We start from the raw sequence: 22,579 nt of genomic DNA, 5'->3' as shown, positions 1-22,579 counted from the left end.
ATTTTACGAGATAGAGTGGAGAGCGAGAGAGCGAGCAAGAGTGAAACTGTGTCACACGGCGCAAATCCTCTCCATTCAATGGGACACTTGAGGCTCCGTCTGAATCACTGACTGGCTCACGACTCGCTCCTGATAATCTTTCGCTTTCCATTATTCGAATTACCAGGGAAAACCACCACTCTGTCCACTATAAACCCAAAACACATTTAAGCATTTAGCAATGAAGCAAAAAAAAAAATTTAAAATGGTGACACTCGGATCATTAATTTGGTAAGAAACAGAGGGAAAATTATAACTGGCTTCCAACCTATAACTTGGCCCTTAATTTTAATTTTTCATAAAAATGATTTACCCTTTTTTAGAGTAAAGTTCGTTGCTAGTAATCATGCCTTTTTGACCAATAATTCAATGTTAACCTCTGAATTATGTCTTTCAATGCTAATTTTTTTTCAACAATTCGGAAAAAGAAATTACAAAATTTTTTAATAAGATCACCTTTTAATCTTGCAACTTTAGAATACAAATCGTTCTTTTTCTCAACGATCAAAAGAGAATTAAACAATATTCTGATTCACAATTTCAACATTCGCAAGACAATAGAAAAAAAAAACATTTCCTTTGACCCTTAGTTTTTTAATTAATTGTAATATTTTGAAACTTCAAAAATGCAACAACCAGTAGTTTTCCTCATAGTGAATCATACATCATACTAAAGAGAAGTTTAGCTGATTGTTCAATTCTCCCTCACTTTTTTATTTCCAAAATTTTCTTTATCTTCCTTGCATCAAATTTGAGAAAATTCAATTGAGCCGTTTAAAAAGAGCAAGAAAAAGAAGTACATCAATTAATCTTACACAAATAAAATTGATTAATCAGATTATTTAAACTGGATGGGCTTCTGATAAAGTCAAATAAGGCAATTCATTGTTTGATTGTTTTTCATTGTTGCAATCAAAACTGCTCCTTTACAAAGGGTCAAAAAGATCAATTAAGCCCCTATTTACTCTTCGCCAAAATTTTATTCTTTAAGAAACTTGAATTTAAAAAAAAAAAATTGGTTATTTTTATAGCAGTAAAACCACATTTGGTCGTTTCAAAAATAAACTCTATAATCTCAGTTTTTAAATTATCAATGAAAAATAAATCAAATAGTTAATTTAATCCAATGCTTTTTACACATATTTTTGAATAATCACTGGAAGTAACAAATAAATAATGCTTTATTTAATTAAACTAAAATTCGAATCTTTCTAACTGATTGAGAGTTTGTTCAAAACAGAAAATAATTGAAATTTGAAAATTTTTCTTAATAAAAATTGGAGTCCAAAAATGGTTTAAAAAAAAGTTCCTCTTTAAGGTTCCCTTTTAGGCGAGCCAATCAATACTGAAAATCCGTCATAAGACCTCTCGCCCACAGGTCTGTCACTTTATATTCCTGCAGAAATTATTGCTCCTCCGTCGGAACCCGAGCTCCGTAGGGATTAAAGTGCGGAAAGGTCGGCCGCGCTGGAATGAATGAGTGGCGGACTTCCCTGGGCTGCCGGGGATGAATCAGAAATCATCGGGCTGTCGCCACTTTGGGCGCGGGCGTAATTATCGCCCGGCTGTATCGCATTTGCATTATTCGCGAGACAATGGGTGCAGATTTTCGGCTGCGCCAGAGTGGATTTAATCAGCGCCGGCAAGAGCGAGCGAGCTCATCTAATCAAGTTGATGCCGTGAAAAGGGGATTAACAGATTACACGCCGAGCCTGCAGCCTCGCGCAGTTTTTGAATCACACCAACCCCTGCTTTCGCGATGAGAATCCCCGCCGTTTCCCTCGCTCATCCATCACCAGCCTGCGAAAAACGTGCTTTTTAATTTCGGCGCTCTGTTGCTGCCTCAAAGTACATGGTCATGCACATTCGGCTTGATTAAAATCATCCAGGCCGCCATTCATGGCGCTCAAATTTTGCCAGTTGATTGCAATATTTTGCATCGTTTATTTTTGGTCAATTTTTTTGTAAATATAAATATTTCTAATTTTGACAGCTTTGATTCATTGAGAATGTACTCATTTATCTAAAAGCTTTTTACATATCAGCCACTAAATTTTGTACTACCTAATCAAATGTAATGGATCATGCGAGGATTAAAGTAATTGTAGGAAGATAAAATTGCAGTAAGATAACATAATTAAATTCAAGAGATATTCAAATTTTGGCATGCGTTCAATTAATATTATGGAACATTACGAAAAGCTCTTTTTTTTCTGTTGAAAAATTTAATTAAATTATGTTATATTTTTACGGAGTTTTAAGGTATTTTATGAGCCACATTCTTTTCTGAAATGCTTTGAATTCATTTCAAATTGAAAAAATAGCATATTGAGTCTAATAAGTTTTTGTTCTTGCCAAAATTCAAATTGTAAGTTGAAAATTATAAATTAAAAACAGTTAAATTTATACACATGTTTCATTTTTACTTTCAGTTTATCTAGCACATAAAAGGACATTGAAACCATCGATCGATATATTTTAGGTTCAAGATATGTTTATTGGGTTCGAATTTAGGGCAACTATGCCCCATACATGAACTCATCCAAATAAATAAATTTTAGGATGCAAAACAAAATCAAATTTACTCTCAGAATTTTTATTTCGAATTTTTGAGTAAAATATGTCTCTGTGGCAGTTTTTAAATTTATTATGACCAGGATTGCTGGCAAATTTTTAAGCTCATATGAATGTCAGGATTTTAAATAATTAAATGGTTTTCAAAAATTATAAAACGAGTAAAAGTTTTACATGATTTTCTATCATAGCACAATTATTTGTTGACACCAAGTTGAAATCATTTGCCATTCCCGGTTTTTCCTTTCTCTTGATAAAATAAACAATCATTAAGGATTATTAATTATATTTTTCTCATATCTTTCAAGCAAAAAGAAATTTTTAGCAATTAAACGCTCTCATTATTTAAAAAATCAATCGTGTCATCTTTCTTTCCTGAAATCCGAATAGGAGTTAAAATTAAAATCAGATCTGATTTTATAGCCAGACAAATGAATGAAATGCTTTGCTTAGTTGGCTATATTCGCTGGTATATCAGATTTCAAAAGCATCACGATAATAAAGCTTATCCGTTTATTAAAGTGGAGTAGCATGTTGCACAAAGTCATAATATATGAAACAAAATTCATCGCACTTGTAATTTAATCTGCTCGCTGCGTCTCAAGAAGACGTTGATGCGGGCTCATGAATAATTCATTTGACACGCCTTTTCACATTATAGCCTTGATTTTAAAATACTTTGTTGCCTCGAAAACGACCAATCAAAATCAAATTTGTACGTCATAGAGAGAATTCCACGAACGCGCCATATACTATCTTCAATTTATCTCTCCATTCACGTTTTTCTTTTTTTTTTATTCCGGTCATAAATCAAACATCAGGATGCTGCACACAAACAAATGTTGAGAGTGCGTGTTGGCCTAGAGATTTTGTGCCGCAGATAGTTACTCTTTATGTACTCGCGGAGTGCTGCTTGATAAACTCGCCGCGCGCACTTATCACGCAAAATTACACAAACAAAAAGTAGCAGAGAGACGAGAGCCGAGTGAGTGCACTCAAAAGCGGTGTGTGAGCGACTGTCTTTTTTCACGTCCTCCAAGATCATCATTGAGAGTGAGAGTTTTAACCCGTTCGAGCGAGATGCAAGCAGAGCGAACGAGTTTCCTCCACAAGGGAATTGCGCAACGTGATTGATTGGCTCCGTAATTCAAGGTTGACACATAAAATCTAATGTAAAATGATTGAAGCGTTGATTATCAACATAATAAATAAAATTAAGTGATCGTTACTATTTTATGTGAAAAGTTATTCCCATCTGATTTTCATAAAGACTTTGGTATTAAAAGTGCAATAAAAATTTTAAATGATCTCAAAACCCTTTGAAAAATGAAAATAATTAAATGTGGGGAAATTAATATTAAGATCAAAATTGACCAAGCTATTAATTTTCAAATTTTTCCCTCATGTGGGTAACGAATGCCGTTTTCGTAATCTTAAAATAAGTGTCTACAAAGCGTTTTAATCGTTATGCAAAGTTCTATCAGGACCTCATCTTTGGAATTGTGATCTTCTGAAAGTTGTCACGACCTGCAATTTTATGAAATGGAACCTCTCGAGATAATATCAGTTCTTATATTAATGAATAAATAAAGATATTTTATTCCTTAAAATCCAATTGGATTTATTTATTAGGCAACAAGGTCATTTAACTGCACCCGTTTTTATGTTTATGCAAGTCATAAAATGAGCTTTTATAGTTCTAGAAATCTCCAAAAGCGCTTTCCCCGTTACAAATTTCAAAATTGATTTTACGCGTTTTTTATGCAAATTTTCTAGCTCATTTTACGCTCGAGATGCGTCTTGTTTGTTGACCTTCGGTCGGCATGGGCTTGGTAAAAACAGCAATTAACTGCAGCCGGCCGCCAGCGATGATTTCGAACAGTGAGCAGAGAGAACGAGAGTGCGAGAGAGCAATTATCACCTGCGAGTTGCAAAAAAACACTGCGAGCGCTGCCTGCAGCCGTGGGCGCCGTGCAGATAAGATGGAAAAAAGGGACACACTGAGTGGACGCAACAGTGGCAATGAGGTGATGTGATTTCCGAGAGCGAGGTGCAAAAATGATTTTTTCAAGTAAGTCTTTAAAGTTCTTATTTAATTTAATATTTTTTATAAGTTACATTGTTTCAAGACTTTGATAAGATTCCATCATTTGGGTCTTTGAAGCATAAAATTTCAGCCCTATTTTCAATTCCAATTAAATTCTTCGGTGAACTTCCATAAATATTTTTCTTTTCTCATTTATAAAATATATAAGTTTTTTTAAGTTAAAGATGTCACCAAATTTGAATTTTTTTCAAAATAGGAAGATGTGAAAATACTCACAGAAGTTGCTGAGATGGTCCGGCGTTGTCTTCATCCTTGTCGTCGGTGCTCAGGTTGTCCCTGGCCGAGTCCATCCTGATGAGCTCCAGGTCTCGCAGGTACTGTTGCAAATCCAGCTGGAGCGTGGGGGCGGCACTCAGGAGACTGCGAGGCGTCTCCGGTGCCAGCTGACAACGATCAGAGGGAAGGCTGGTCAGCGCTCGGAGCAACGGCGGCGTTCGTTCGTTCGTTCGCGACCATGAATGCCTCTCTCGCGCGCGCACCCGCCTGCCAACCACACCACCTACCTTTGCAGTCGCGCGTGTGCGCCCAGCCGACCGCCTCCGCTGCCGCCTCCGGCCGCGGCCCGCGGGAACTGCCATTGTTTTCACGTCGATCTCACTTTTTTTTTTACCACCGCCGAGACCTGCGAAAAGCGCGTAATGGTTATTGCAGCAAGGAAAAATTTGGATTTTTTTGAAAAATTGGGAAGAGGGTGCGTCATTATTGGATTTTTTTGTACAAGGGCTTGCAAAATAATGTGAAGTAAGTCAAGGAATTTTTTTTAGATATCGGATAATTGAAATGTTTGCAAAAGTGTGAAATTGGAAAATTGATCATTATTCAGGAGGATGTTAATTACTGGGCTCATATTGTGGTTGATTCTGGGACAATAGGTTGATATTAAAAAATATACATGTTTTTTTGAAGTAAATAATAATAAACAGAAGACCCAAATTATCATTTGAAGTTAAAAATTGATGTATTAAAAATTCTTTGACCCATCTGTATAATTTTTATAACAAGCGAGACGCAAAAATTACATATAATTATTCCGCTTCTTTTAATTTTACTCTATTGATTTTTTTACTGCAAACTGCCAAAGAAAATAATACTAGATATCCCAAATTCTATGAGTAAATTTGTTAATATTTCAGCTGAGAAAAGGAGGCCCTAACTGAAAAAGCAATAATTTATTTGCCAACATTAGAAACACGACACTTACATTAAATCAATTGAACAGCTGGATATTTGAATTCTGCTCGTCTATTTTATTTGCATAATAATAAAACTTTTTTTAAAGTATGTAATATTCTCCCATTATTAGCGACTGGTGCTGCTGAATGGAGGAAGGAATGCAAAAGGAATGTGGTTGGCAGGCAACTGTCGATATCAGCGCAGAAAAAAACAATCAAAACGAATTCCACTCCTGTTGCATCGTTTCATGAAGCCTCGTCATCCTCTTCTGCCACCAGAGTATGTAAATATATTTAACTTAACTGATATGTGTATACTTAACTGACTCCATTCTTATGATTAGGTTCCACAGAAGAGCACAAATAACGTGGAAAAAGGAGCTTTGCCGGTTTAAATCTCATTGAAAAATATAAAAATATTTCTGCAGTGTTCCATCAAAGTATGATACAGACAACAGCGACTGATGCCTCGTTTATCAAGATGTTCTGTTTTAGTTTTGAAGCTGGATTTCATCATATATCGATGCTTCCTTAGCCGTCTCCGCAAAATGAAGACATGAAGAGTCATACTTTTTTTACTTCAAAGGTAAGAAAACATCTTTTTTAATCAATATTTTTATCAAAAAAATAAAATTTTAAATAAAAACATTGCAATTATATCTATTGCAAAAAGGAGTTGCGGAAAAAATAAAATCTGGATGTCAGACATATTGAAAAAAAAATGATTTAAATAACAATATTAAATTATTTCTGCAATTTTGACTGCAACTGCAGCACAACAAAACAACAAAAATATTTTTTAAACTGCTTATTCTTTTTTTTATTTATGCTAGAAATTTTATTAATATTATTATTATTAACAAGGATTATTTTTGCGTCCGAATTTTTAATTGCGCTGACGCGATTTAAATTGACTATTTTTGGAAAAGAACTATTTTACTAAAGCCTTAATGTTATCTGATAAAATTTAAAAAAAATATATCAATTTATTGAATCTGAAAAAAAAATTAACTTGATGATATTTTCCAACTTATCAGTTCATTCAAAGTTTCTAATCGTCATGAAATTATTAAGCTGCATTTTGAAAGGGTCCGAGTTGTGGCACAACTGGAGGGGAGCGAAATTTTCCAGTCGAGTTTCTGAGCCACGATTTGGGCTCTGCCAAAGAATGGACGAGACGCCCCGGGGTGTATAATTTTGCAACGAGCAAATAAGTGTGTTCGCCGGGATGGTTTGTATGTGTGCGTGTAGGGGACGAGCAGCGAACGGGGGCTGCCAAAGCGAACAAACCACCCTGGCAAATAAATCTCGGGGAGCTTATCAGTTTCGCTTGAGTTGGTGCGCAGCATCATTACTCCTTGCAGCGCGCGCGAACCCGATTTTTATACACCTATATATAATATAGCCCTTTTTCTCTTGGGGCGTAATTTCGCCAGCGTGATAAACCAGCCGTCTTCGCCGTTTTTCTGCGGATTTTTCCCTCATCATTGCCGCGCCGGATTTCTTTTCCCTGTGTGACACACTTCCCGCCGTCGCCGAGTGGCTTTATTAAATTTCGCACACCAGAAAAACTGTTTCTCGTTGTCGCTCCTGGCGTGTTTTCCAAGCGTATTTATTGCCATGGAAAAATGCAATCTTTTGAATAAGTCGAGTGGAAAAAGCAGTGAAATATTTACATATAAATCTACCTGGAGAGGATTTGTAATAACGTTTTGAAAGTACTTAAATTTTCTTCAAAATAATAAGTTTGCTGAAAAACGACAAAAGAAGAGTGAATTAAATGTTAATATTAACATTAACATTAACATTTTTAGATATCCAAATGATTTTTTTCAAGAACTGAAATTTTACTCTAATATTGTTACTTCTTCACAGATTTAAATTCTAATTTTTAAAAAAATTTTGGTTTTTTAAAAGAAATTTAGTTTGGGACATTTTTAACAAATATCTCAACATATTTGAACCTAAAAAATAGCCCTTTTCCCCTTACCCAAAATATAACCAGATTTTATCAAACAAGGTCAAACTGGAAATTCTTATGATAAGACAAATTTTACAACAATAAGGTTAGCTAGTAAAAAAGGGGGAAAATCGGTAAAATTTTATGATAGTAAAACTAAAATGTTTTATTATTTTACACTTGCAAACAATATAAAATGCTTTTTTATTGAACAGAGAATTCCACATTAATAATTTGAATAGGATTATCCTAAGGGCCGAATTCTCTCCAATAAGTACGTTTCTCTTACTCTAAATGAATAACTTAACTCTTTTTTTAATCATAAAATCCCCCATGTCCCATGTAAAACAAGCTCTATCAAATATGATCTCTTTTGTTTGAACTCAAAGTCCTCCAAAAAGTAAGCCTTTAAATTTTATTTAAAAATGAAAATTAAAATGATAAAAAGCTTGGGGTAATTTATTGCATTTCAAAGTTATATACATGCACTCCTCACAGATTAAAAACTTTTTTTGCATTCCAAATGCCTGTTTTGAGGTCTCAAACTCAAAATTTTGCGTGTCCTTTTGGCCTTATTCATGTATCAGATATGTAACATATCCCCTGTAAATTACAGGCTGTAATATCATGCTTTTATTGAAAAAAAAATAATAAGATAATTAATTTAAAGATCTGCAATTAATTCTATTGAATTTTTCAATAGAAATGCGCAATAAATATGAAAACAAAAAGATGTGTACATATCCCCAACGATTGGTTGAATTTTGATTTTAAAAAGTTTAATTGTTTTTCAATGCCGTATCTATTTGTGTGACGTGGGTCTCATTTTTTATTTCAATTTTGGCTTAAAATACTTTGTAATAAAAGAGGTCAAATTGATTTAAGAGAATATTTTAGCTTAGAATTGTTACGTGAATTTAATCTTATTAAATTAATCTACTTTATATAGCAACTAAAAGTTTAAGTGGCAATAAATGTGGTCATTGTTCTTGAATTTCTTCAAGAGAATTCATTGTCAACCAGAAAAGTTTTAAGCGGATTTGCACGCAACTGGAGGATGGAAGATAAAGGAAAATAGAATTAGCCTCGGTTTAACTCGCATATTCTGCTGCTTTATTCGATTCCATTTCCGAGTGCAATCTTTTTATTTTAGCATTGCCGGCAAAAATGTAGAGCCAAGTTTGCTACCGCCGATGTGACACTGAATAAGTAGAAGAACTGCTTTTTATATACGGAAAAGAGAAAGAGCGCCTCTTGAATACGTAATTCTCGATGCACTCTTTTCGCCCTTTTTGTGACGAGCGAGAGAGAGAGAGAGAGAAAAAGAGGAAAGCGTTTTAGAGCGTTTCGGAAAATTACAAACTTTGCTGTTCGCAACTCATTTGCATGAGAAAACTGCTGCTGCTCTCGGGGTATATAACTTTTTTCGAGTTTGTCTTGGCGGAATAAATCAGATTCGGCGGCTGTTGGGAGGACGGCGGCGAGCGGGTCACTTTTCCAGCTCCACGGCCACAGGCACGTTCTCCAGCTCGCGCTTGCTCAAGTGGTTCACCAGCCCCGCGCCCAGCGAGTCGCCCAGAACGTTGATCATCGTTCGGAAACGGTCCCTGAAAAGAATCAATCGGAATAACTTACGTTTCACAAAGAAGACAAATATATAAGTATTTTGAGAAAAATGAGTGATTTTTTTAAATTTAAGTTTCTATTTTGGTCATTCAGTCCATTTTGATGATTTTATTTTTGAATTTAGATGGAAATGCATGTTTTTAAGAAGAACAAAAATACAAACTTTCACAAAGGACCGTTTTTGATAAAAAAAAAAAAAAAAAAAAAAAAATATCCGAAGATGAAAATCTAAATTAACGGGGCCAATTAAGTTTTTAACATTCTACCAGGGTTATGTTTCCTGCCTTATTAAAAATGATTTATTTTTAACTTACAAAAGCCAGTCTCCGGCCAGGATGAGGGTGACATCCTCTGCTGGCAGGCCGACGGTGTCCAGCACCATCACCATGGTGACCAAGCCGGCCTGCGGAATGCCGGCTGCTCCGATGCTCGCGGCCGTTGCTGTGATACTGCCAAAAAAAAGATGCAAATCAGAGCCGCTTCCTTTTCCTTTCCAGCTTGCAGATCAATGGACCTTTCACTTTTTTCTTTCGCGGAAAAAATCAATGTGCGTTTGATTGGCGGCGGAACGGCCGACCGGAAAATAGATAGGCTATTATCGGTGTTCTGCTGACCGTGTCCGATTCTGCGATTGACTGGCGCGAGTCGATCAAACGAGAGCTCTTTGATTAAATCGTGGAACGTGCAGTGAATGCCTTTGTGATATACCCGGGCTTTCAATCCTAATTGGACTTTTTACTTCATTAAAAAGATTAAAAAAACACTAGTTTTGAATGAGCCAAACGGATTAAATTTCTCCTTGAATGTAAAAGAGAATTTGAAAAGCATTTAATTTAAATAATTAAAGTTATCAAAGGGTTGAGAGTATTTGATTAAAGACGAACTTTTTTAACTTTTTGTGTTAAAAAACCAAGCGTATAGCACTAATAAAGTTGTGTTTACAGTGCTTCGTATAAAAATTCTAGATTCAAAACATCACAGCATTTTCTTCACTTTTTGAGTTTTTCAATAGATTGAGCTCCTTTCAAATTTATCTGTTAAAAAATTTTATAGTTGCAAAATCTAATAAACAAATTTGTGTATTTTGTAAAACATTCATTCATTGCCCATCAAAAATCAACTTTTTTCATCCCAACCTTTGTTCACTTTGATATTGAACGTCTGATCAAATTTATTAAAATTTAGACCTCAATTAAATGAACGTGATTTTTACATTTGACATTCTTACCTGACTGCAATGATGTTTCCAAGTGACAAAGGCACGTTTCGTACTTGGGAAATGAAAATAGCGGCTACGGCTTCATACAGGGCGGTGCCGTCCATGTTGATGGTGGCCCCAATGGGCATCACAAATCGGGCCACGCGGGGATCAATGCCGTTTTTCTCTTCTAAGGCTGCAATTGCCACTGGTAAAGTCGCAGAACTAAAATAAAAAATTATTTACAATTGATATATTCAAAAATAATTTTCAATAGTAAAATTAATCCTTTCAATATCAACAATTTAATTTTAAATAGTTTTAAATTAACATATTATTTTCAACACTTTCTGCTCATTTTTCAAGTTTCTTAATTTTTTGTGCAATTAATTGAGTAAAATAAACAATAGACAATTTGTTTAATCAATACTTTTCTTTTAGAACAATTTGTGAAACTTTTTATATTAATCACACCTTGAAGCCGTACTGAATGCAGTGGCCAAAGTTTGCGCCATATTTCCGATAAATCTGAAGGGCAGCGTTCGAGTGAAGACGACGTAGATGATCGGCAGAACTACGAAGCCGTGGAAGAAAATTCCAATCATGACGGTCAGATAGTACATGCCCAGTTGGCCGACGATAACGCCAAAGCTGTCCATCTCCAAAATCTTGGCCGCAATTAAAAACATGACGCCAACGGGTGAAAACCTTGGCAGCAAAAATATTCAAATATTCATATTATACAAGTAATTTTTTTGAAAATTACCAAATAACCCAGCCAGTGATGATCATCATTGCCTGGCTGACGCAAGTGAAGAAAGCCAACAGAGGTGCTCCTTTGTGTCCCATTTTGCCCAAAGTCATGCCCATGACAGTGGAGAACACAACCAGACCCATAATGTTGGTGCCCTGAGCGTATTCATGCGAAATTTCCCAGTCAAGCAAACTGGCTGGTGCTGGTAAAAGGCAAATTTAATTAATATCAAATAATTAATATGTCTACGGAAAGTTGCAAAATTAAATTGATTAAAAAACTTTTAATTTATGTATGGGTCAGATAATTATTTAAATTAAATTGTTAAATGAGTAGAATTTAAATATAAATAAGCCATATTAATTTTTCCATCAAAAATTTATAAACAAATTTAAAAATATTTTATTAGAAAAAAAAAATAAAACAGAAAAATATTTGGTTCTAAAATAATTTGACTTGGAAAAACAATCAATAAAATTAAATTCTTTGTTCTAGTAAGTTTCAATAAAAGTTATTAAACCCAGGATATTTTATTATTTAAATTTTTTTTTTTTTTAAACTTACGAGGATTTGTGGGATCAATTGCCGATCCATCTTCATTTACTATAGCCAACAGTGATGATTCATTAATTATAGGTGCCGGCGGAATCTCTGGGGCTTTGAGAACAGTACGATACTATCAATCAAAGGCTAATTAGATACAAAATTTATTTAGATGTAAATAATTTTTCTTACGTGGAAAATGCAAGCCTGGACAATGTTGGGTGGGAACATCTTCCTGAAATTTATATCAGTCTGATTGAAATTTTATTTTAATGTATACTTTTCATTGTAAAATACATAACAAATCATATTTGAAAAAAGGGTAGGATTCAAATTTTTAATAGAAAAAAGCCACCTAATTATAAATCTTCTTTGATGTCAATCAATTATTAATTTATTTCATAATTAATTTATTATAATTAAAAATGTCTAAACTTTCCATTTTAGCACTTTTTATGCTTTTAACTTGAACAACTTTGTAAACACAAATATTATTATCCCTTTGCTCTCATGATAAACCGTCAAACATTAATTCCGTTTCATCCGCTTGCCACCGTTTTTTGCTCATTAATGAAATGCAAAGCGGCTCTGAACCAGAGGTGGCGTCAGTCGACGAAAAGCGTCAACTATTATAACATGTATATGTTTTAATATAACAATCGGGCGGCGGCATCTGTTTCTATTCCCAGAGGACGGAATGAATAATTTGTGCTGATGTGGAAAGATGCACTTGTTGCTCGCGCGGCCTCTGCCAACTATGACAGAACACTCGCTCGCGAAACTCGACTCCCACGTTCATTTGCGACCAACACACAAACTAGACCAAGTGGAGCAAAAAATATATGTATTAATGAAAAGGGGTACGAAGGCTCCAATTTCAACTTGTTGGCAACGCTCGCAAAGTGACGAATCCCACGCCTCTGCGGATTTAGCCCGGAAGTTGAGCAACTTAAAGAATTGCAAAGTGGAACTTCTTTATTTTATTTAACAAAATGACAAATAATTACTAAATTAAGACTCTACATGACTTCAGTAATTTTTCAATTGCTTCAAAAGCAAAGACATGTGAAAAAATAATTACAAATTTAAATTTTATTTTAAAAAAAATATGGCAGAATATTTGAAATTATTAATAAATATGAAGTAAAATTTTAAATGAACTTATAAAATTTAATATATTTTGAAACATTTTAAAATAAAAAACCATAAAATATAATAAAATTAAAAAAAAAATAAAAAAAAAGATTATGTAATAAAAATAAAATTAACATGATATATATAAACTTAATTTAAAAAAAAATAATAATAAATTTTTTGTTACATAAATTGCTCCTGCGTTGGTTAAAAAACCTATTTCAACCCCATTAAAATAAATCCGTAGCAAAAATTATATCTTTTTCCCCCAATTTTCTCACCTGATCAAATCCATCAGGGTATCGACTGTTGTTCCATTGTAAGACGTTCCAGCCCTGGCGATGGACGTGGAGTCTCCTGTGCCAGGGTGGATGGTGAGCACCAAGAAGATTCCGAGCACCACTGCGCACACGGTCGTCGTCATGTAGTAAGTGACGGCCCTGGCGCCGATTCGACCCGACAAACTCAGGTCGAGCGAGCCGATAGCGGAAATCAGGGAAGCCACGATCAGCGGCAGGATCAGAGACTTTAGCATCCGCAGAAACAACTCGCCGATGAAGTTGACGTACATGATTTCACGCGGCGTCCATTTCTCTTCCCTTGAATAAGTTTATTTTTGAAGGGAGGGAATTAATTAAATTAAATTTGTATACCTTGAGGCGCGAAGACTGATTCCCAAAACGACGCCGCCGAAAACGCCTAAGATTGTGAAAATAGTCAGTGCGTTGCTCTTCAACGCCTTTACGACGCTTTCTCGGGTTGGTGTCCCCATTTTGGAAAATTCCTGAAAAATTCAAGTTAGTTCAATGAACACAAATTTTTATGCGCAGGTATCTGTGAACAGTTTATTTTTATATTTGAGAAAGACCAAAATTGCTTGTGAAGGAACATTCTATCTTTTATCAACATTTTGAGAAATTATTGCACCAAATTAAAATTAAATCCATTTTCATTTTCAGTGGTGATTTTGCCAAATTTTACAAATTTATTTTGAATAAAAAATTTTTTACTGGCATTCAAAATATTACCAATTATCCATTAAAAGTTATGCATCTTAAAGTCTAAAATAAAATAAAGTTACATATTTATTTCGCTGAAAAAGAAATAAAAACATAAAATCTCAAGTTACTCCTTATTAAATTTTTTTTAAACAGTTTCAAACTCTGGAGGGAAAAACTTTATTACTTTCTAATGTTTCCGTTTTTTTCTATTTCTAAAACATAATAAATTTAATTTAACATTATGAAAAAATTTCTTAAAACTAAAACATTGAGTTGAAATTTCATAGATTTTAGAACCGTCTAATAATAATTCTGACGTTTATGCTGTAACTCTCGTAGCTTATCAAATCGGCACACATTTTCTCCGAAGTCTCTCAATTCCACATAATCCCACTTGTTGGCAACAAAATCCCTCTCTTTGAAACACGTGAATCAAATAAATTTTCTGCAGCTGCCGCCACTAAATCGACGCTGACCTGGATTTTGCTTTTCGGGAATTGTGGATTTTCGCGCCTGCCGAGAGCGCCGCCGCGCCGGGTTAATTTTGCCTTTTGGCAGCGGGGGCTAAGCAAGTTATTCCCGCGCGCGCGGGGTGAAAGGCTAACGAAAATTTACACACTCTGCTAGCTGGGACAATGCCAGTTGTGTTGACGACCCGCCGCCGCCACGGTTCGCACATAAATAATACTCCGTTTTGTCTGGGGGGTCGTTTCCCAAAATTCCGCACCGTCACTCGGCCGCGACGAATCTGTGTCAGTCTGCCTGGCTCGTGCGCGCCCCAAGTGAATAAACTTTGCAAAAAATCAACAACTTGATTATGTGCTCATTTGCACTGACAGAGATACACAAACACTTCAGATCTGACAATGAATGGACTTTTTATTTCGTGAATTGTTGCAAATATTCGTGTAAATATTTTTTGCATTTTTCTTTTGTAATCCATTTTAGAATGAAATGCAATTCTTAAATTTAGAATTTTGCCAAAGTTAATTAACGCAACTTCAAATAAATTCCGTGGTGTTTCAATTGATATACTCGGCTTTTCCTCAATGTGTTATTTAAGTTTTTTACGAAGCAATAAAGGACTCAAATAATTCATCGAGTTAAAGTAGATTTTCAATCTCAACACCATAAATCAACCCTTGGTAAAGAATTTCTTTAAAAAAATTAAAATAAACTTGTGAAAAGCAGACATATTTTTTTCTAAATCAAACCTTCCAAAATTTTCAATTTTTAAAACACACCATTATTATTTCAAAGAATAAAGGTCCGTTGCTTTAATTCAACATGATGAGCACCAGATGAATTAAAACCTCAACTGAAATTTTTTCAACTAACATGAACTTATACATATTTTAACATAATAGAGAATAATTTCAACCGGATATTGGTGGCGAGTGCACTTATAACTTATAATTGCCTGAAAATTATAGATAGTTTTCAGAGATAAAAATTATTCCAGTTTCTTACTAATATCAATAAAAATCCAGAGGCTAATCGCTAGCAAATTTCAAGATTAGTTAGTTTTTGTCATCAAAAAGCTTTCCAATTTTAACAAAAGTGATAACCATGCAAACGTTAATTTTATCAATTTTTATAATTAAATTTTGTCTTTAACCCTTTACTGCCAAACTGAAAAAATATTAAAAGAAATTGTAAACTATAGAAATTCTCAAAAGTATTTTTTTTTCCAAAATCCTTGCATTGGCCGCGTTTCGTAGTTAAGAAAAATTAGTGATTGTATAAGAAATAAGGGCGCATATAGATCAAATCTATTCTCAGGATATTTTGAGCCATGGTCAACGAGCTCACGTTTTGCAGCTATTTAAAATGGTCCTTAATTTCGTCTTTCCACTCCTCTCTAGGGTCTCCTCTCAGCCTCTCTTATTATAAAATACGCCATGTTCTTTAAAAAACCAAAACTCCAAATAAAAATTGCTAAAAACTAGATTTTTTTAAATAACTAAAATTAAATCAGCCTAAGGGTCATTCACAAAATATCACTTAGAAATTGATTTGGTTAGCGTTTTAGGCCGTTGATTGAGGCAAAATTTGCTTAAATAGGTGAAATAAACTTTTGAAATTCAAAATGTCAATTTCGGCAAGCTCATGAAAAAATGAGTAATCATAGTCTAGAAAAATATGCAAAAATAAAATAAAATCGGGATTTTTTTTAATAAAGTCATTTTATTATGCTAAATTTCAACGTCAAAATGATTAATTTGTACTGCACTGAGCATTTTAGCTCTTCAGTGACAATTAGAAGATCACCTTTTTCCCCCATCGCGAGCTAAAAGTCCAATTTTTATTGCATCAACTTAAAAGGCTCCATTTCTTCTTCTCTGTTCAATCAAGAGAATTGCTCTCTTATTCTCTGCAATAATAATAAGATCAACCGCTTGACCCCGGCGTTGCTTTTTTACGCCAGAGAAAGATGCCCTTTGCACCGGGGCCAACAAAGTGCTCACTTAATTGAAGATAAACCGATTAAACCGGAATTCGCAGCTCGGACCAGTAAATTCGACTGCCCTGCTTTTCATATGATTAAGATCGAGCAGAAAAAATCCTCGACAAACGCATGTGATACAGATTGAGCAATCGCTATATAAGTCGCTTGAGAGGCCCATTAAGAAAGAATATTATTATTATTGCACACACACAAGTGACATCATCATTTTTTTTCACTGCATATTTTAAGCCCGAAGCGTTGAGATGAACACACAGAGGCACTTCTTTGTGCAGATGGAATTTTTCAACTGACGCGTCCGCCCCATAAACGAAAACCAGAGTCATTCATGTTTGTCCCCCTCTTTACTATGCGCCGACTCTATTGTTTCAAAAGTTGCAAAACTAATTAAAAAAATTCAGCAGTACAAAATAAATGGAAATAACTTAAATTTTAGTGACTGACAAGCCTCTTCGTTGAAATTTTTTATTTTGAAACAATTATAATTTCGTTATAACTAATTAAATTATCAAATTTACTAATTGGCCATCTTATTAATTTATTCTCTACAAATAAAACTAGGAGCTTTTTATAAATTGGTAGATCTTGCTAAAAAAAAAAATTTAAAAGTTTTACTTTTTTAATATTAAAATATTTTGAACAATTTTTTCAAACAGAATGAAAACGTTGTTAATCTCCACATGTGTAATTGTGCTTACCCTTTGGTACTCGCAAATTAACCGTGTCTGGTTGCGGACCCTTGCTTGCACGAGGAGACTGCGAATTAGCAGTTGCCCGTCAAAACACAATAAGCAGCCGCTGCTCTCTCCGCCGATCGCCTAGCTCTGACCACTAACTAAGCAAATGAATGCATCGCGCGCTCCGAGATCAAAATACCACCCACCACCACTGGCAGCAGCCGCCGCAGCGCCGATCTGAAGCCTCGCCAAATCCAATTCATCCATCAGTCGTTTTATATTGGGTCATCGTCATTCAACAGACGCAAATGACCGTTTCGGCGCGATTTTTCATCAACATCCGAACGATTAAAAAATATAGGACTGCTATAAATTTTGTATAAAAAAAGTGTGAAAATTTGAGATTAAATTTTGAGCTCTCATCTCAAATAAAAAAAAAACTAAAAAATTTTATCAATGGAGTTAAATATTGCTGGCAATTTCAAAAATTAAAATTTTAGCCTGAAAACTAAAAATTTATATTCAAAATGCATTTCATATACATTTCAAAATATATTTTTTTTATATAATATATATATCATTAATCAAGCAAGAAATCATTCAATTGAAATATTTATTTTAAAAAAATTATACGATTAAAATAAGCAAAACTTGTATTTTTCTGCTGGGCATTTGAAACGCGGTCCATTGAGAAACAATGATGCATAAATACCGGAAATGCGTTTCAATATTAATTTTCGATACTTCCTATGGCAAGATTGCGCAATGCATGTAGATTTAATTCAAATTTAGAAAAATATTTGTAGGAAATCCTGATGTTTCAAACGTAATTATTTACTGTCCTATTAGTTTGTTTACTGGATATTATAAATATATGCCAAATTTCTCCTTAATAATAAACATAAAATCCAAATGTACAGACCCACTCAGTTTCACATTTATTTTATATGATGCTAAATAAAAATAACAAATGACTGACTCTCAGATTTAAATTTAAAATCAAGCAACCAATATATTTATGTTAATTTCAACTATCAATAAGTGAATTTTGATTACCATGAAAACTAAGAAGAAAAATTTGTTATTTTACAATTAAATATATCAGAATTTAAAAATATTAAGTGTACAATCAATTTTTCTATTTTTCATTCTTGGGAAAAATTCCAATGGTCTAGCAAATAATTTTGTCTTACAATGCTAGTGCAATTTGCAGGTAAATTTTCCTTCTCCTGTATGCATATTATTGATGTTTGCTTGCTCAAGAACAATGTTTCCGGAATCACAGCGTAAAGATTCGGTTCCGGTTCCGCTTTTGAAATTACAAAATGCGGCAATGATTTGTCTCCGAGTATCGAAACCGGAACGGCCGGCGAACCAGGAACGCACCAGCGAGTTGTTCCGTTCTCGTCTTCAAAAGTTTCTTCCCATAATATTGATATTCTCGTTCCTATAGGTAAATTATTCTCAGCAAAATACACTATCATTAATATAAAAATCTAAACTTACCGTTCAATGAGTAAAAGAGTTCTTTAAACTCTTCTATTGAATCAGCAAACGGAAAATGGCCTAAATGGGTTTTATGACATCGGCTGTACGGACAATACACTAAATCGGTCAGCTGAAATTAAAAAATTTATTAATTAAAAATAAAAATGTTTATAACAATATTTTAGAAAAGTTAATCTTTAATAAAAAGAAACTGGCATTTTATTTTTTATTTTTAATTATACAAAGTCATAATTGTGCCCTGAAAAGAAAAAAAAAACGATAAAACTGTGTCTTGTAATTTTACTTCCAAATCATACAATTTCAATCTCAAAGTTAGTATTAATGTCCACAATATTTTTTTTGTAATCAAAACTAACTTCCCTCTAGGTTTAAATTCATGTGGAGAAAAAAAAATTGAATCTTCAATTTCGATTTGAAGTTTTTGTTATAATGTGAGTAATATTTAACAAAAATTTGACGTCAGTTTTGAAATTTGTGCTGCTACCTGAATTAAATTTAAAATTAAACCGTAGTATGTCTTCAATTAACTTACTTGTTCATGGATATGCACAAATCTCGTCTTATTATTTGACAGGTTGTACACAATTTTTCCTTTATGAATATTAATGCAATATTAAAATTTAATTTCACAAATTGTGGAGAAAAAATAACGCACGAAATCTTGCGCATTCGGTTTGTTCTTTGTCATAAAAACGTGATGAAGCCAATTTCAAAGTACATACTGAGGGCACATACAAATTGTCCACTGGACGATCATGCTGTAATTTATTAATATTAAATCATTTTCAAATGAATTCAAATTCAAGCTCGAACCTTTGGCACGATCGTTACTCTTTCAAACCTATTCCAGAACCTTCCTGTGCTGCTGTCCGAATTGTTGTCTAAGCAGGCAGCAAACGCAGCTGCAAAATTGCATTGGTCCAACTGCTTGGAAGCTGCACCAGAAATAATTTAATGTTTATTTCACGAAATTTATACATACTCGTGTTATCGCAACTTTTGATTTTCTGATCGAAAGTCTCGCGGAATTGCAAATCAAAACCTGTTTGAACATCGGACTGCTCCCTGATGATGAAGTTGTTGAAAATATCGAATTTTTTGCTGCCCAACATTTTTTTTATTCCACTGTCAATTAAGCTGCCATCGAATTTTTCATCAAATTCTTTCATTTCAAGTCTGTTAAAATTAATGGTTAATTTTTGAAAATTATGATACATGATCATGTTTATTTACTCATATGTGTAACCCTCATTTAAAAGGTATTTTATTTTCTTGTAGTTTAGTTTGTTATTTTTGTAGATCTAAATATTCTTACTTCATCAAGATATAAGAGCTATATCAAAATATTTATTACCAGTCCCAATTTTTCAGACATGCAGTGCATGAAACACTTTGATTCTACATTATTATTATTATGCAAAAATTAAATCAGATTTTTTTACCTTCATTTGGAATGAAAATGTTTTGAACTCGCCATTTTGTATCTTCAAAGTATCCCCTATTTAAAATAACAAGGATTTTTAATATTTTTATCCAAAGTATAATAACATTACTCTTTTTTAAGCGGTGCAATTCCCGACACTCGTTTAAAACTTCAGAGCCAGGAGATCTGATGTTTTCTATTCTGGCCTTAATTTTTTTTTTATAAATATTTTCAATTAGGAAGTAATTGAAACTAATCATACTTCACAAATCGACAAATGCAGCTCGTCACATTTTGCAGATCCCAGTTCAGAGGCAAAGTTGCTCGACTGCACATACAAGCAGCTATTTATCAAATTGTTCTCTGCTTCAGTTTTGGCCCAAATCAAATTTTTTCGATCAACTCGTTGGGCCACGATTCTGGAGCACCACTGCAAATTTCCTTCGTAATCAATTCCAGATGTCCAGTATTTCACCCCGCTTTCAGTCAAGTTCACTTTACCATTTTATATTTCAATTTTAATAAGATCTTTTTAACTATATTTACAAACAGCTATTCAACGCATCATATAAACAATTCTGCTTCTCAATACTTTCGACCGAGACCAAATCCATAGAAATTGATTTGCAATTCTGGTGAGATTCGTTCCAGTTGGCCTTTAAAGAAATAAGAAGAAGAAAAAGAGAATTATTATATTGATTTCGTTTAGTTCATGCTAAAATTTTAAAAAAAAGATCAACAGATCACTTCCAACAATTTTTTATACAAAAGGGGTCAATTTTTAATTATTACGGGAAAATGCGCTGGAATTAGGAAGTATAGACCGCAAGCTTCAATCCAAGTTCCAAATCGAGTAGGTTCTATTTTTTTTATTTGTAAATACATCAATGTTATTTAATTACCAAAAATTAATGGCCTTACGAAATATTCGCCTTAATTCCCATAAGCCACGAAATCCAAGAGATATGCTGAATTTTGAAACTGGCTAAATATTTTAACATAAACATGAATGATTTTTTTTCTAACAAAATATAAAATAAAATACTAAGGTTATATTTCTTTGTTTAGATGGAAGACTGTATTGAATATTTTCGCAAAACGGTGGAATCTGGAGACTTAAATTTTCATATTTATCTTTGGAAGTGTTACTTGAGGATCCCTAAAAACTTAAAAATTAATTTTACTCGAGAAATGGAATTTATTATTACGATTCCGAAGTTAAAAATGATTGTGGCGTTGGGGTCTTCCTGAAAGGAACACGCAAGATTGGCAAGTTCCTTGCAAGGCTTTACAAATGGTTCAGGGTCGGGATCCATGACGATGATATTGAGTAACTCATTCCCTCTGAAGCTGAAAGTCCTGCCAATGGCGAGACACGCTCCTGCTTTGTTGAGATTGACAATTGGCAAGTAAAAGAACCAATCTTTCTCGTCGTTGAAACACCACGTGAACTGTCCAGCGCACCCCTGTCGTGTTGCACTTGTCCAGTACATTCCAGAATCAACTTTTATTGAAGTCAAGAAAAAAAATAATACTAATTAAGAACTCTCAAAAATATAGGAATTGTTTTGTAAATACAACTTTCTTCAACTTGATTAATACCTACAATACTAAATTACACCAGTACCAATTATTGTAAATACCTATGTGGATTTGATCAAAATCAACGGTCGTTAAAGGTGGAATTCTATCGTTTCCCAACGAGTAAGATATCGGGCGCATCCCTAGGGAGCAGCAAGTTTCCCAGTTTTCTTGCCATGTGACCTTCAATTTCAAATGTTTGAAATGTTGAGCTCAACAGCTTTCTCACCTGTGAATTTCCTATCAAGTAAACGATATTCTGTCCAGTTTCGAAAGATGTTGACTTTATAAATTTCCCAAATCGTAACGGATCTTTGTATAAAAATTTATGTATCATTTATTAATATCCAAACTCTTTTAATCAACCTCGAAGTTCCCAAGTTTTACCAATTTTTTTAAAAAGACTTTTCTGGAAAAAAAAATTTAAAAATATAAATTAAAAAAAAAGGATTTTCACAGACATTAATTTTGCATAGGTCCATTGGTGGGCACAAGGCTTTTGAGCAGGTGCTCTATGGAAATTGTTAGTAATGTTTTAAACACATTATTTTAAACATTCTGGATTACTTCACACAAAAATTTCATTTTCGTGTTGCAGTTAGCTCGGAAGAGAGTGTTACTATTTCTGTTCAATGCAACGCAGCCCAAACTTGAATTTGGTGATATTTTTGCCAGTTTTGATGAGCAAGTTTTGTTAACGGTACACCAAGTTATGCTTGATCCAGATCGCTGTGCAGCCCCGCTTGTCCAAAATACTTCAAGTTTTCATATAAATTTATTTTGTAATCATTGTTTTAAAACACAACCTGATTCT

At 33.8% G+C, this 22,579-nt stretch overlaps 2 protein-coding genes and 1 long non-coding RNA gene across 6 annotated transcripts in view; 1 reads left to right on the top strand and 2 right to left on the bottom strand.

Annotated features, from left to right (window-relative positions):
• The window catches only part of LOC132205778 (excitatory amino acid transporter 1-like), a 36,666-nt gene extending 31,505 nt beyond the window's left edge, over positions 1-5,161 (bottom strand). For all 3 annotated transcript variants that reach the window (XM_059635047.1, XM_059635049.1, XM_059635050.1), the window contains exon 1: positions 4,937-5,161. In XM_059635047.1, coding sequence (XP_059491030.1) covers positions 4,937-5,010 — 74 coding nt within the window. In that variant the 5' untranslated portion in view covers positions 5,011-5,161. The remainder of the gene's footprint in view (positions 1-4,936) is intronic.
• On the top strand, positions 4,511-6,478 carry LOC132205780 (uncharacterized). Of its 2 annotated transcripts, none has more exons than XR_009442721.1 (5): positions 4,511-4,663; positions 4,917-5,034; positions 6,024-6,172; positions 6,237-6,332; positions 6,388-6,478. It is a non-coding gene; the product is annotated as an uncharacterized LOC132205780 (long non-coding RNA). The 2 variants fall into 2 exon arrangements; XR_009442720.1 differs by having other exon boundaries at positions 4,511-4,684.
• Positions 6,479-8,937: 2,459 nt separating this feature from the next.
• Positions 8,938-17,428, bottom strand: LOC132192704 (excitatory amino acid transporter 1-like). The gene is made up of 10 exons (XM_059612787.1): positions 17,274-17,428; positions 13,761-13,891; positions 13,389-13,706; positions 12,166-12,208; positions 11,995-12,106; positions 11,443-11,632; positions 11,151-11,384; positions 10,707-10,901; positions 9,793-9,927; positions 8,938-9,459 (listed from the first exon to the last, which is right to left on the bottom strand). Exons 2-10 carry the CDS (start codon positions 13,877-13,879, stop codon positions 9,342-9,344), a joined length of 1,464 nt encoding a protein of 487 aa, XP_059468770.1. The 5' UTR covers positions 13,880-13,891; positions 17,274-17,428; the 3' UTR covers positions 8,938-9,341.
• Between the last annotated feature and the right edge of the window lie 5,151 nt (positions 17,429-22,579).

The sequence above is a fragment of the Neocloeon triangulifer genome, unplaced genomic scaffold (assembly GCF_031216515.1).
Source record: "Neocloeon triangulifer isolate White Clay Creek 2 clone unplaced genomic scaffold, ASM3121651v1 ptg000003l, whole genome shotgun sequence".
Lineage (NCBI taxonomy): Eukaryota > Metazoa > Arthropoda > Insecta > Ephemeroptera > Baetidae > Neocloeon > Neocloeon triangulifer.
The sequence above is the reverse complement of the archived record's forward strand: the minus strand, read 5'-3'. Positions and strand labels throughout refer to the sequence as shown.

What these genes read in the sequence shown, in the direction of transcription:
- LOC132192704 (XM_059612787.1), bottom strand. Translation starts at nt 13,879, where the DNA reads ATGGGGACACCAACCCGAGAAAGCGTCGTAAAGGCGTTGAAGAGCAAC. An exon ending in ATCAGTCTTCGCGCCTCAAG is followed by an intron (nt 13,707 to 13,760) that starts GTATACAAATTT and finishes AACTTATTCAAG; the next exon opens with GGAAGAGAAATGGACGCCGC. An exon ending in GGAAACATCATTGCAGTCAG is followed by an intron (nt 9,928 to 10,706) that starts GTAAGAATGTCA and finishes TTTTTTTGGCAG; the next exon opens with TATCACAGCAACGGCCGCGA.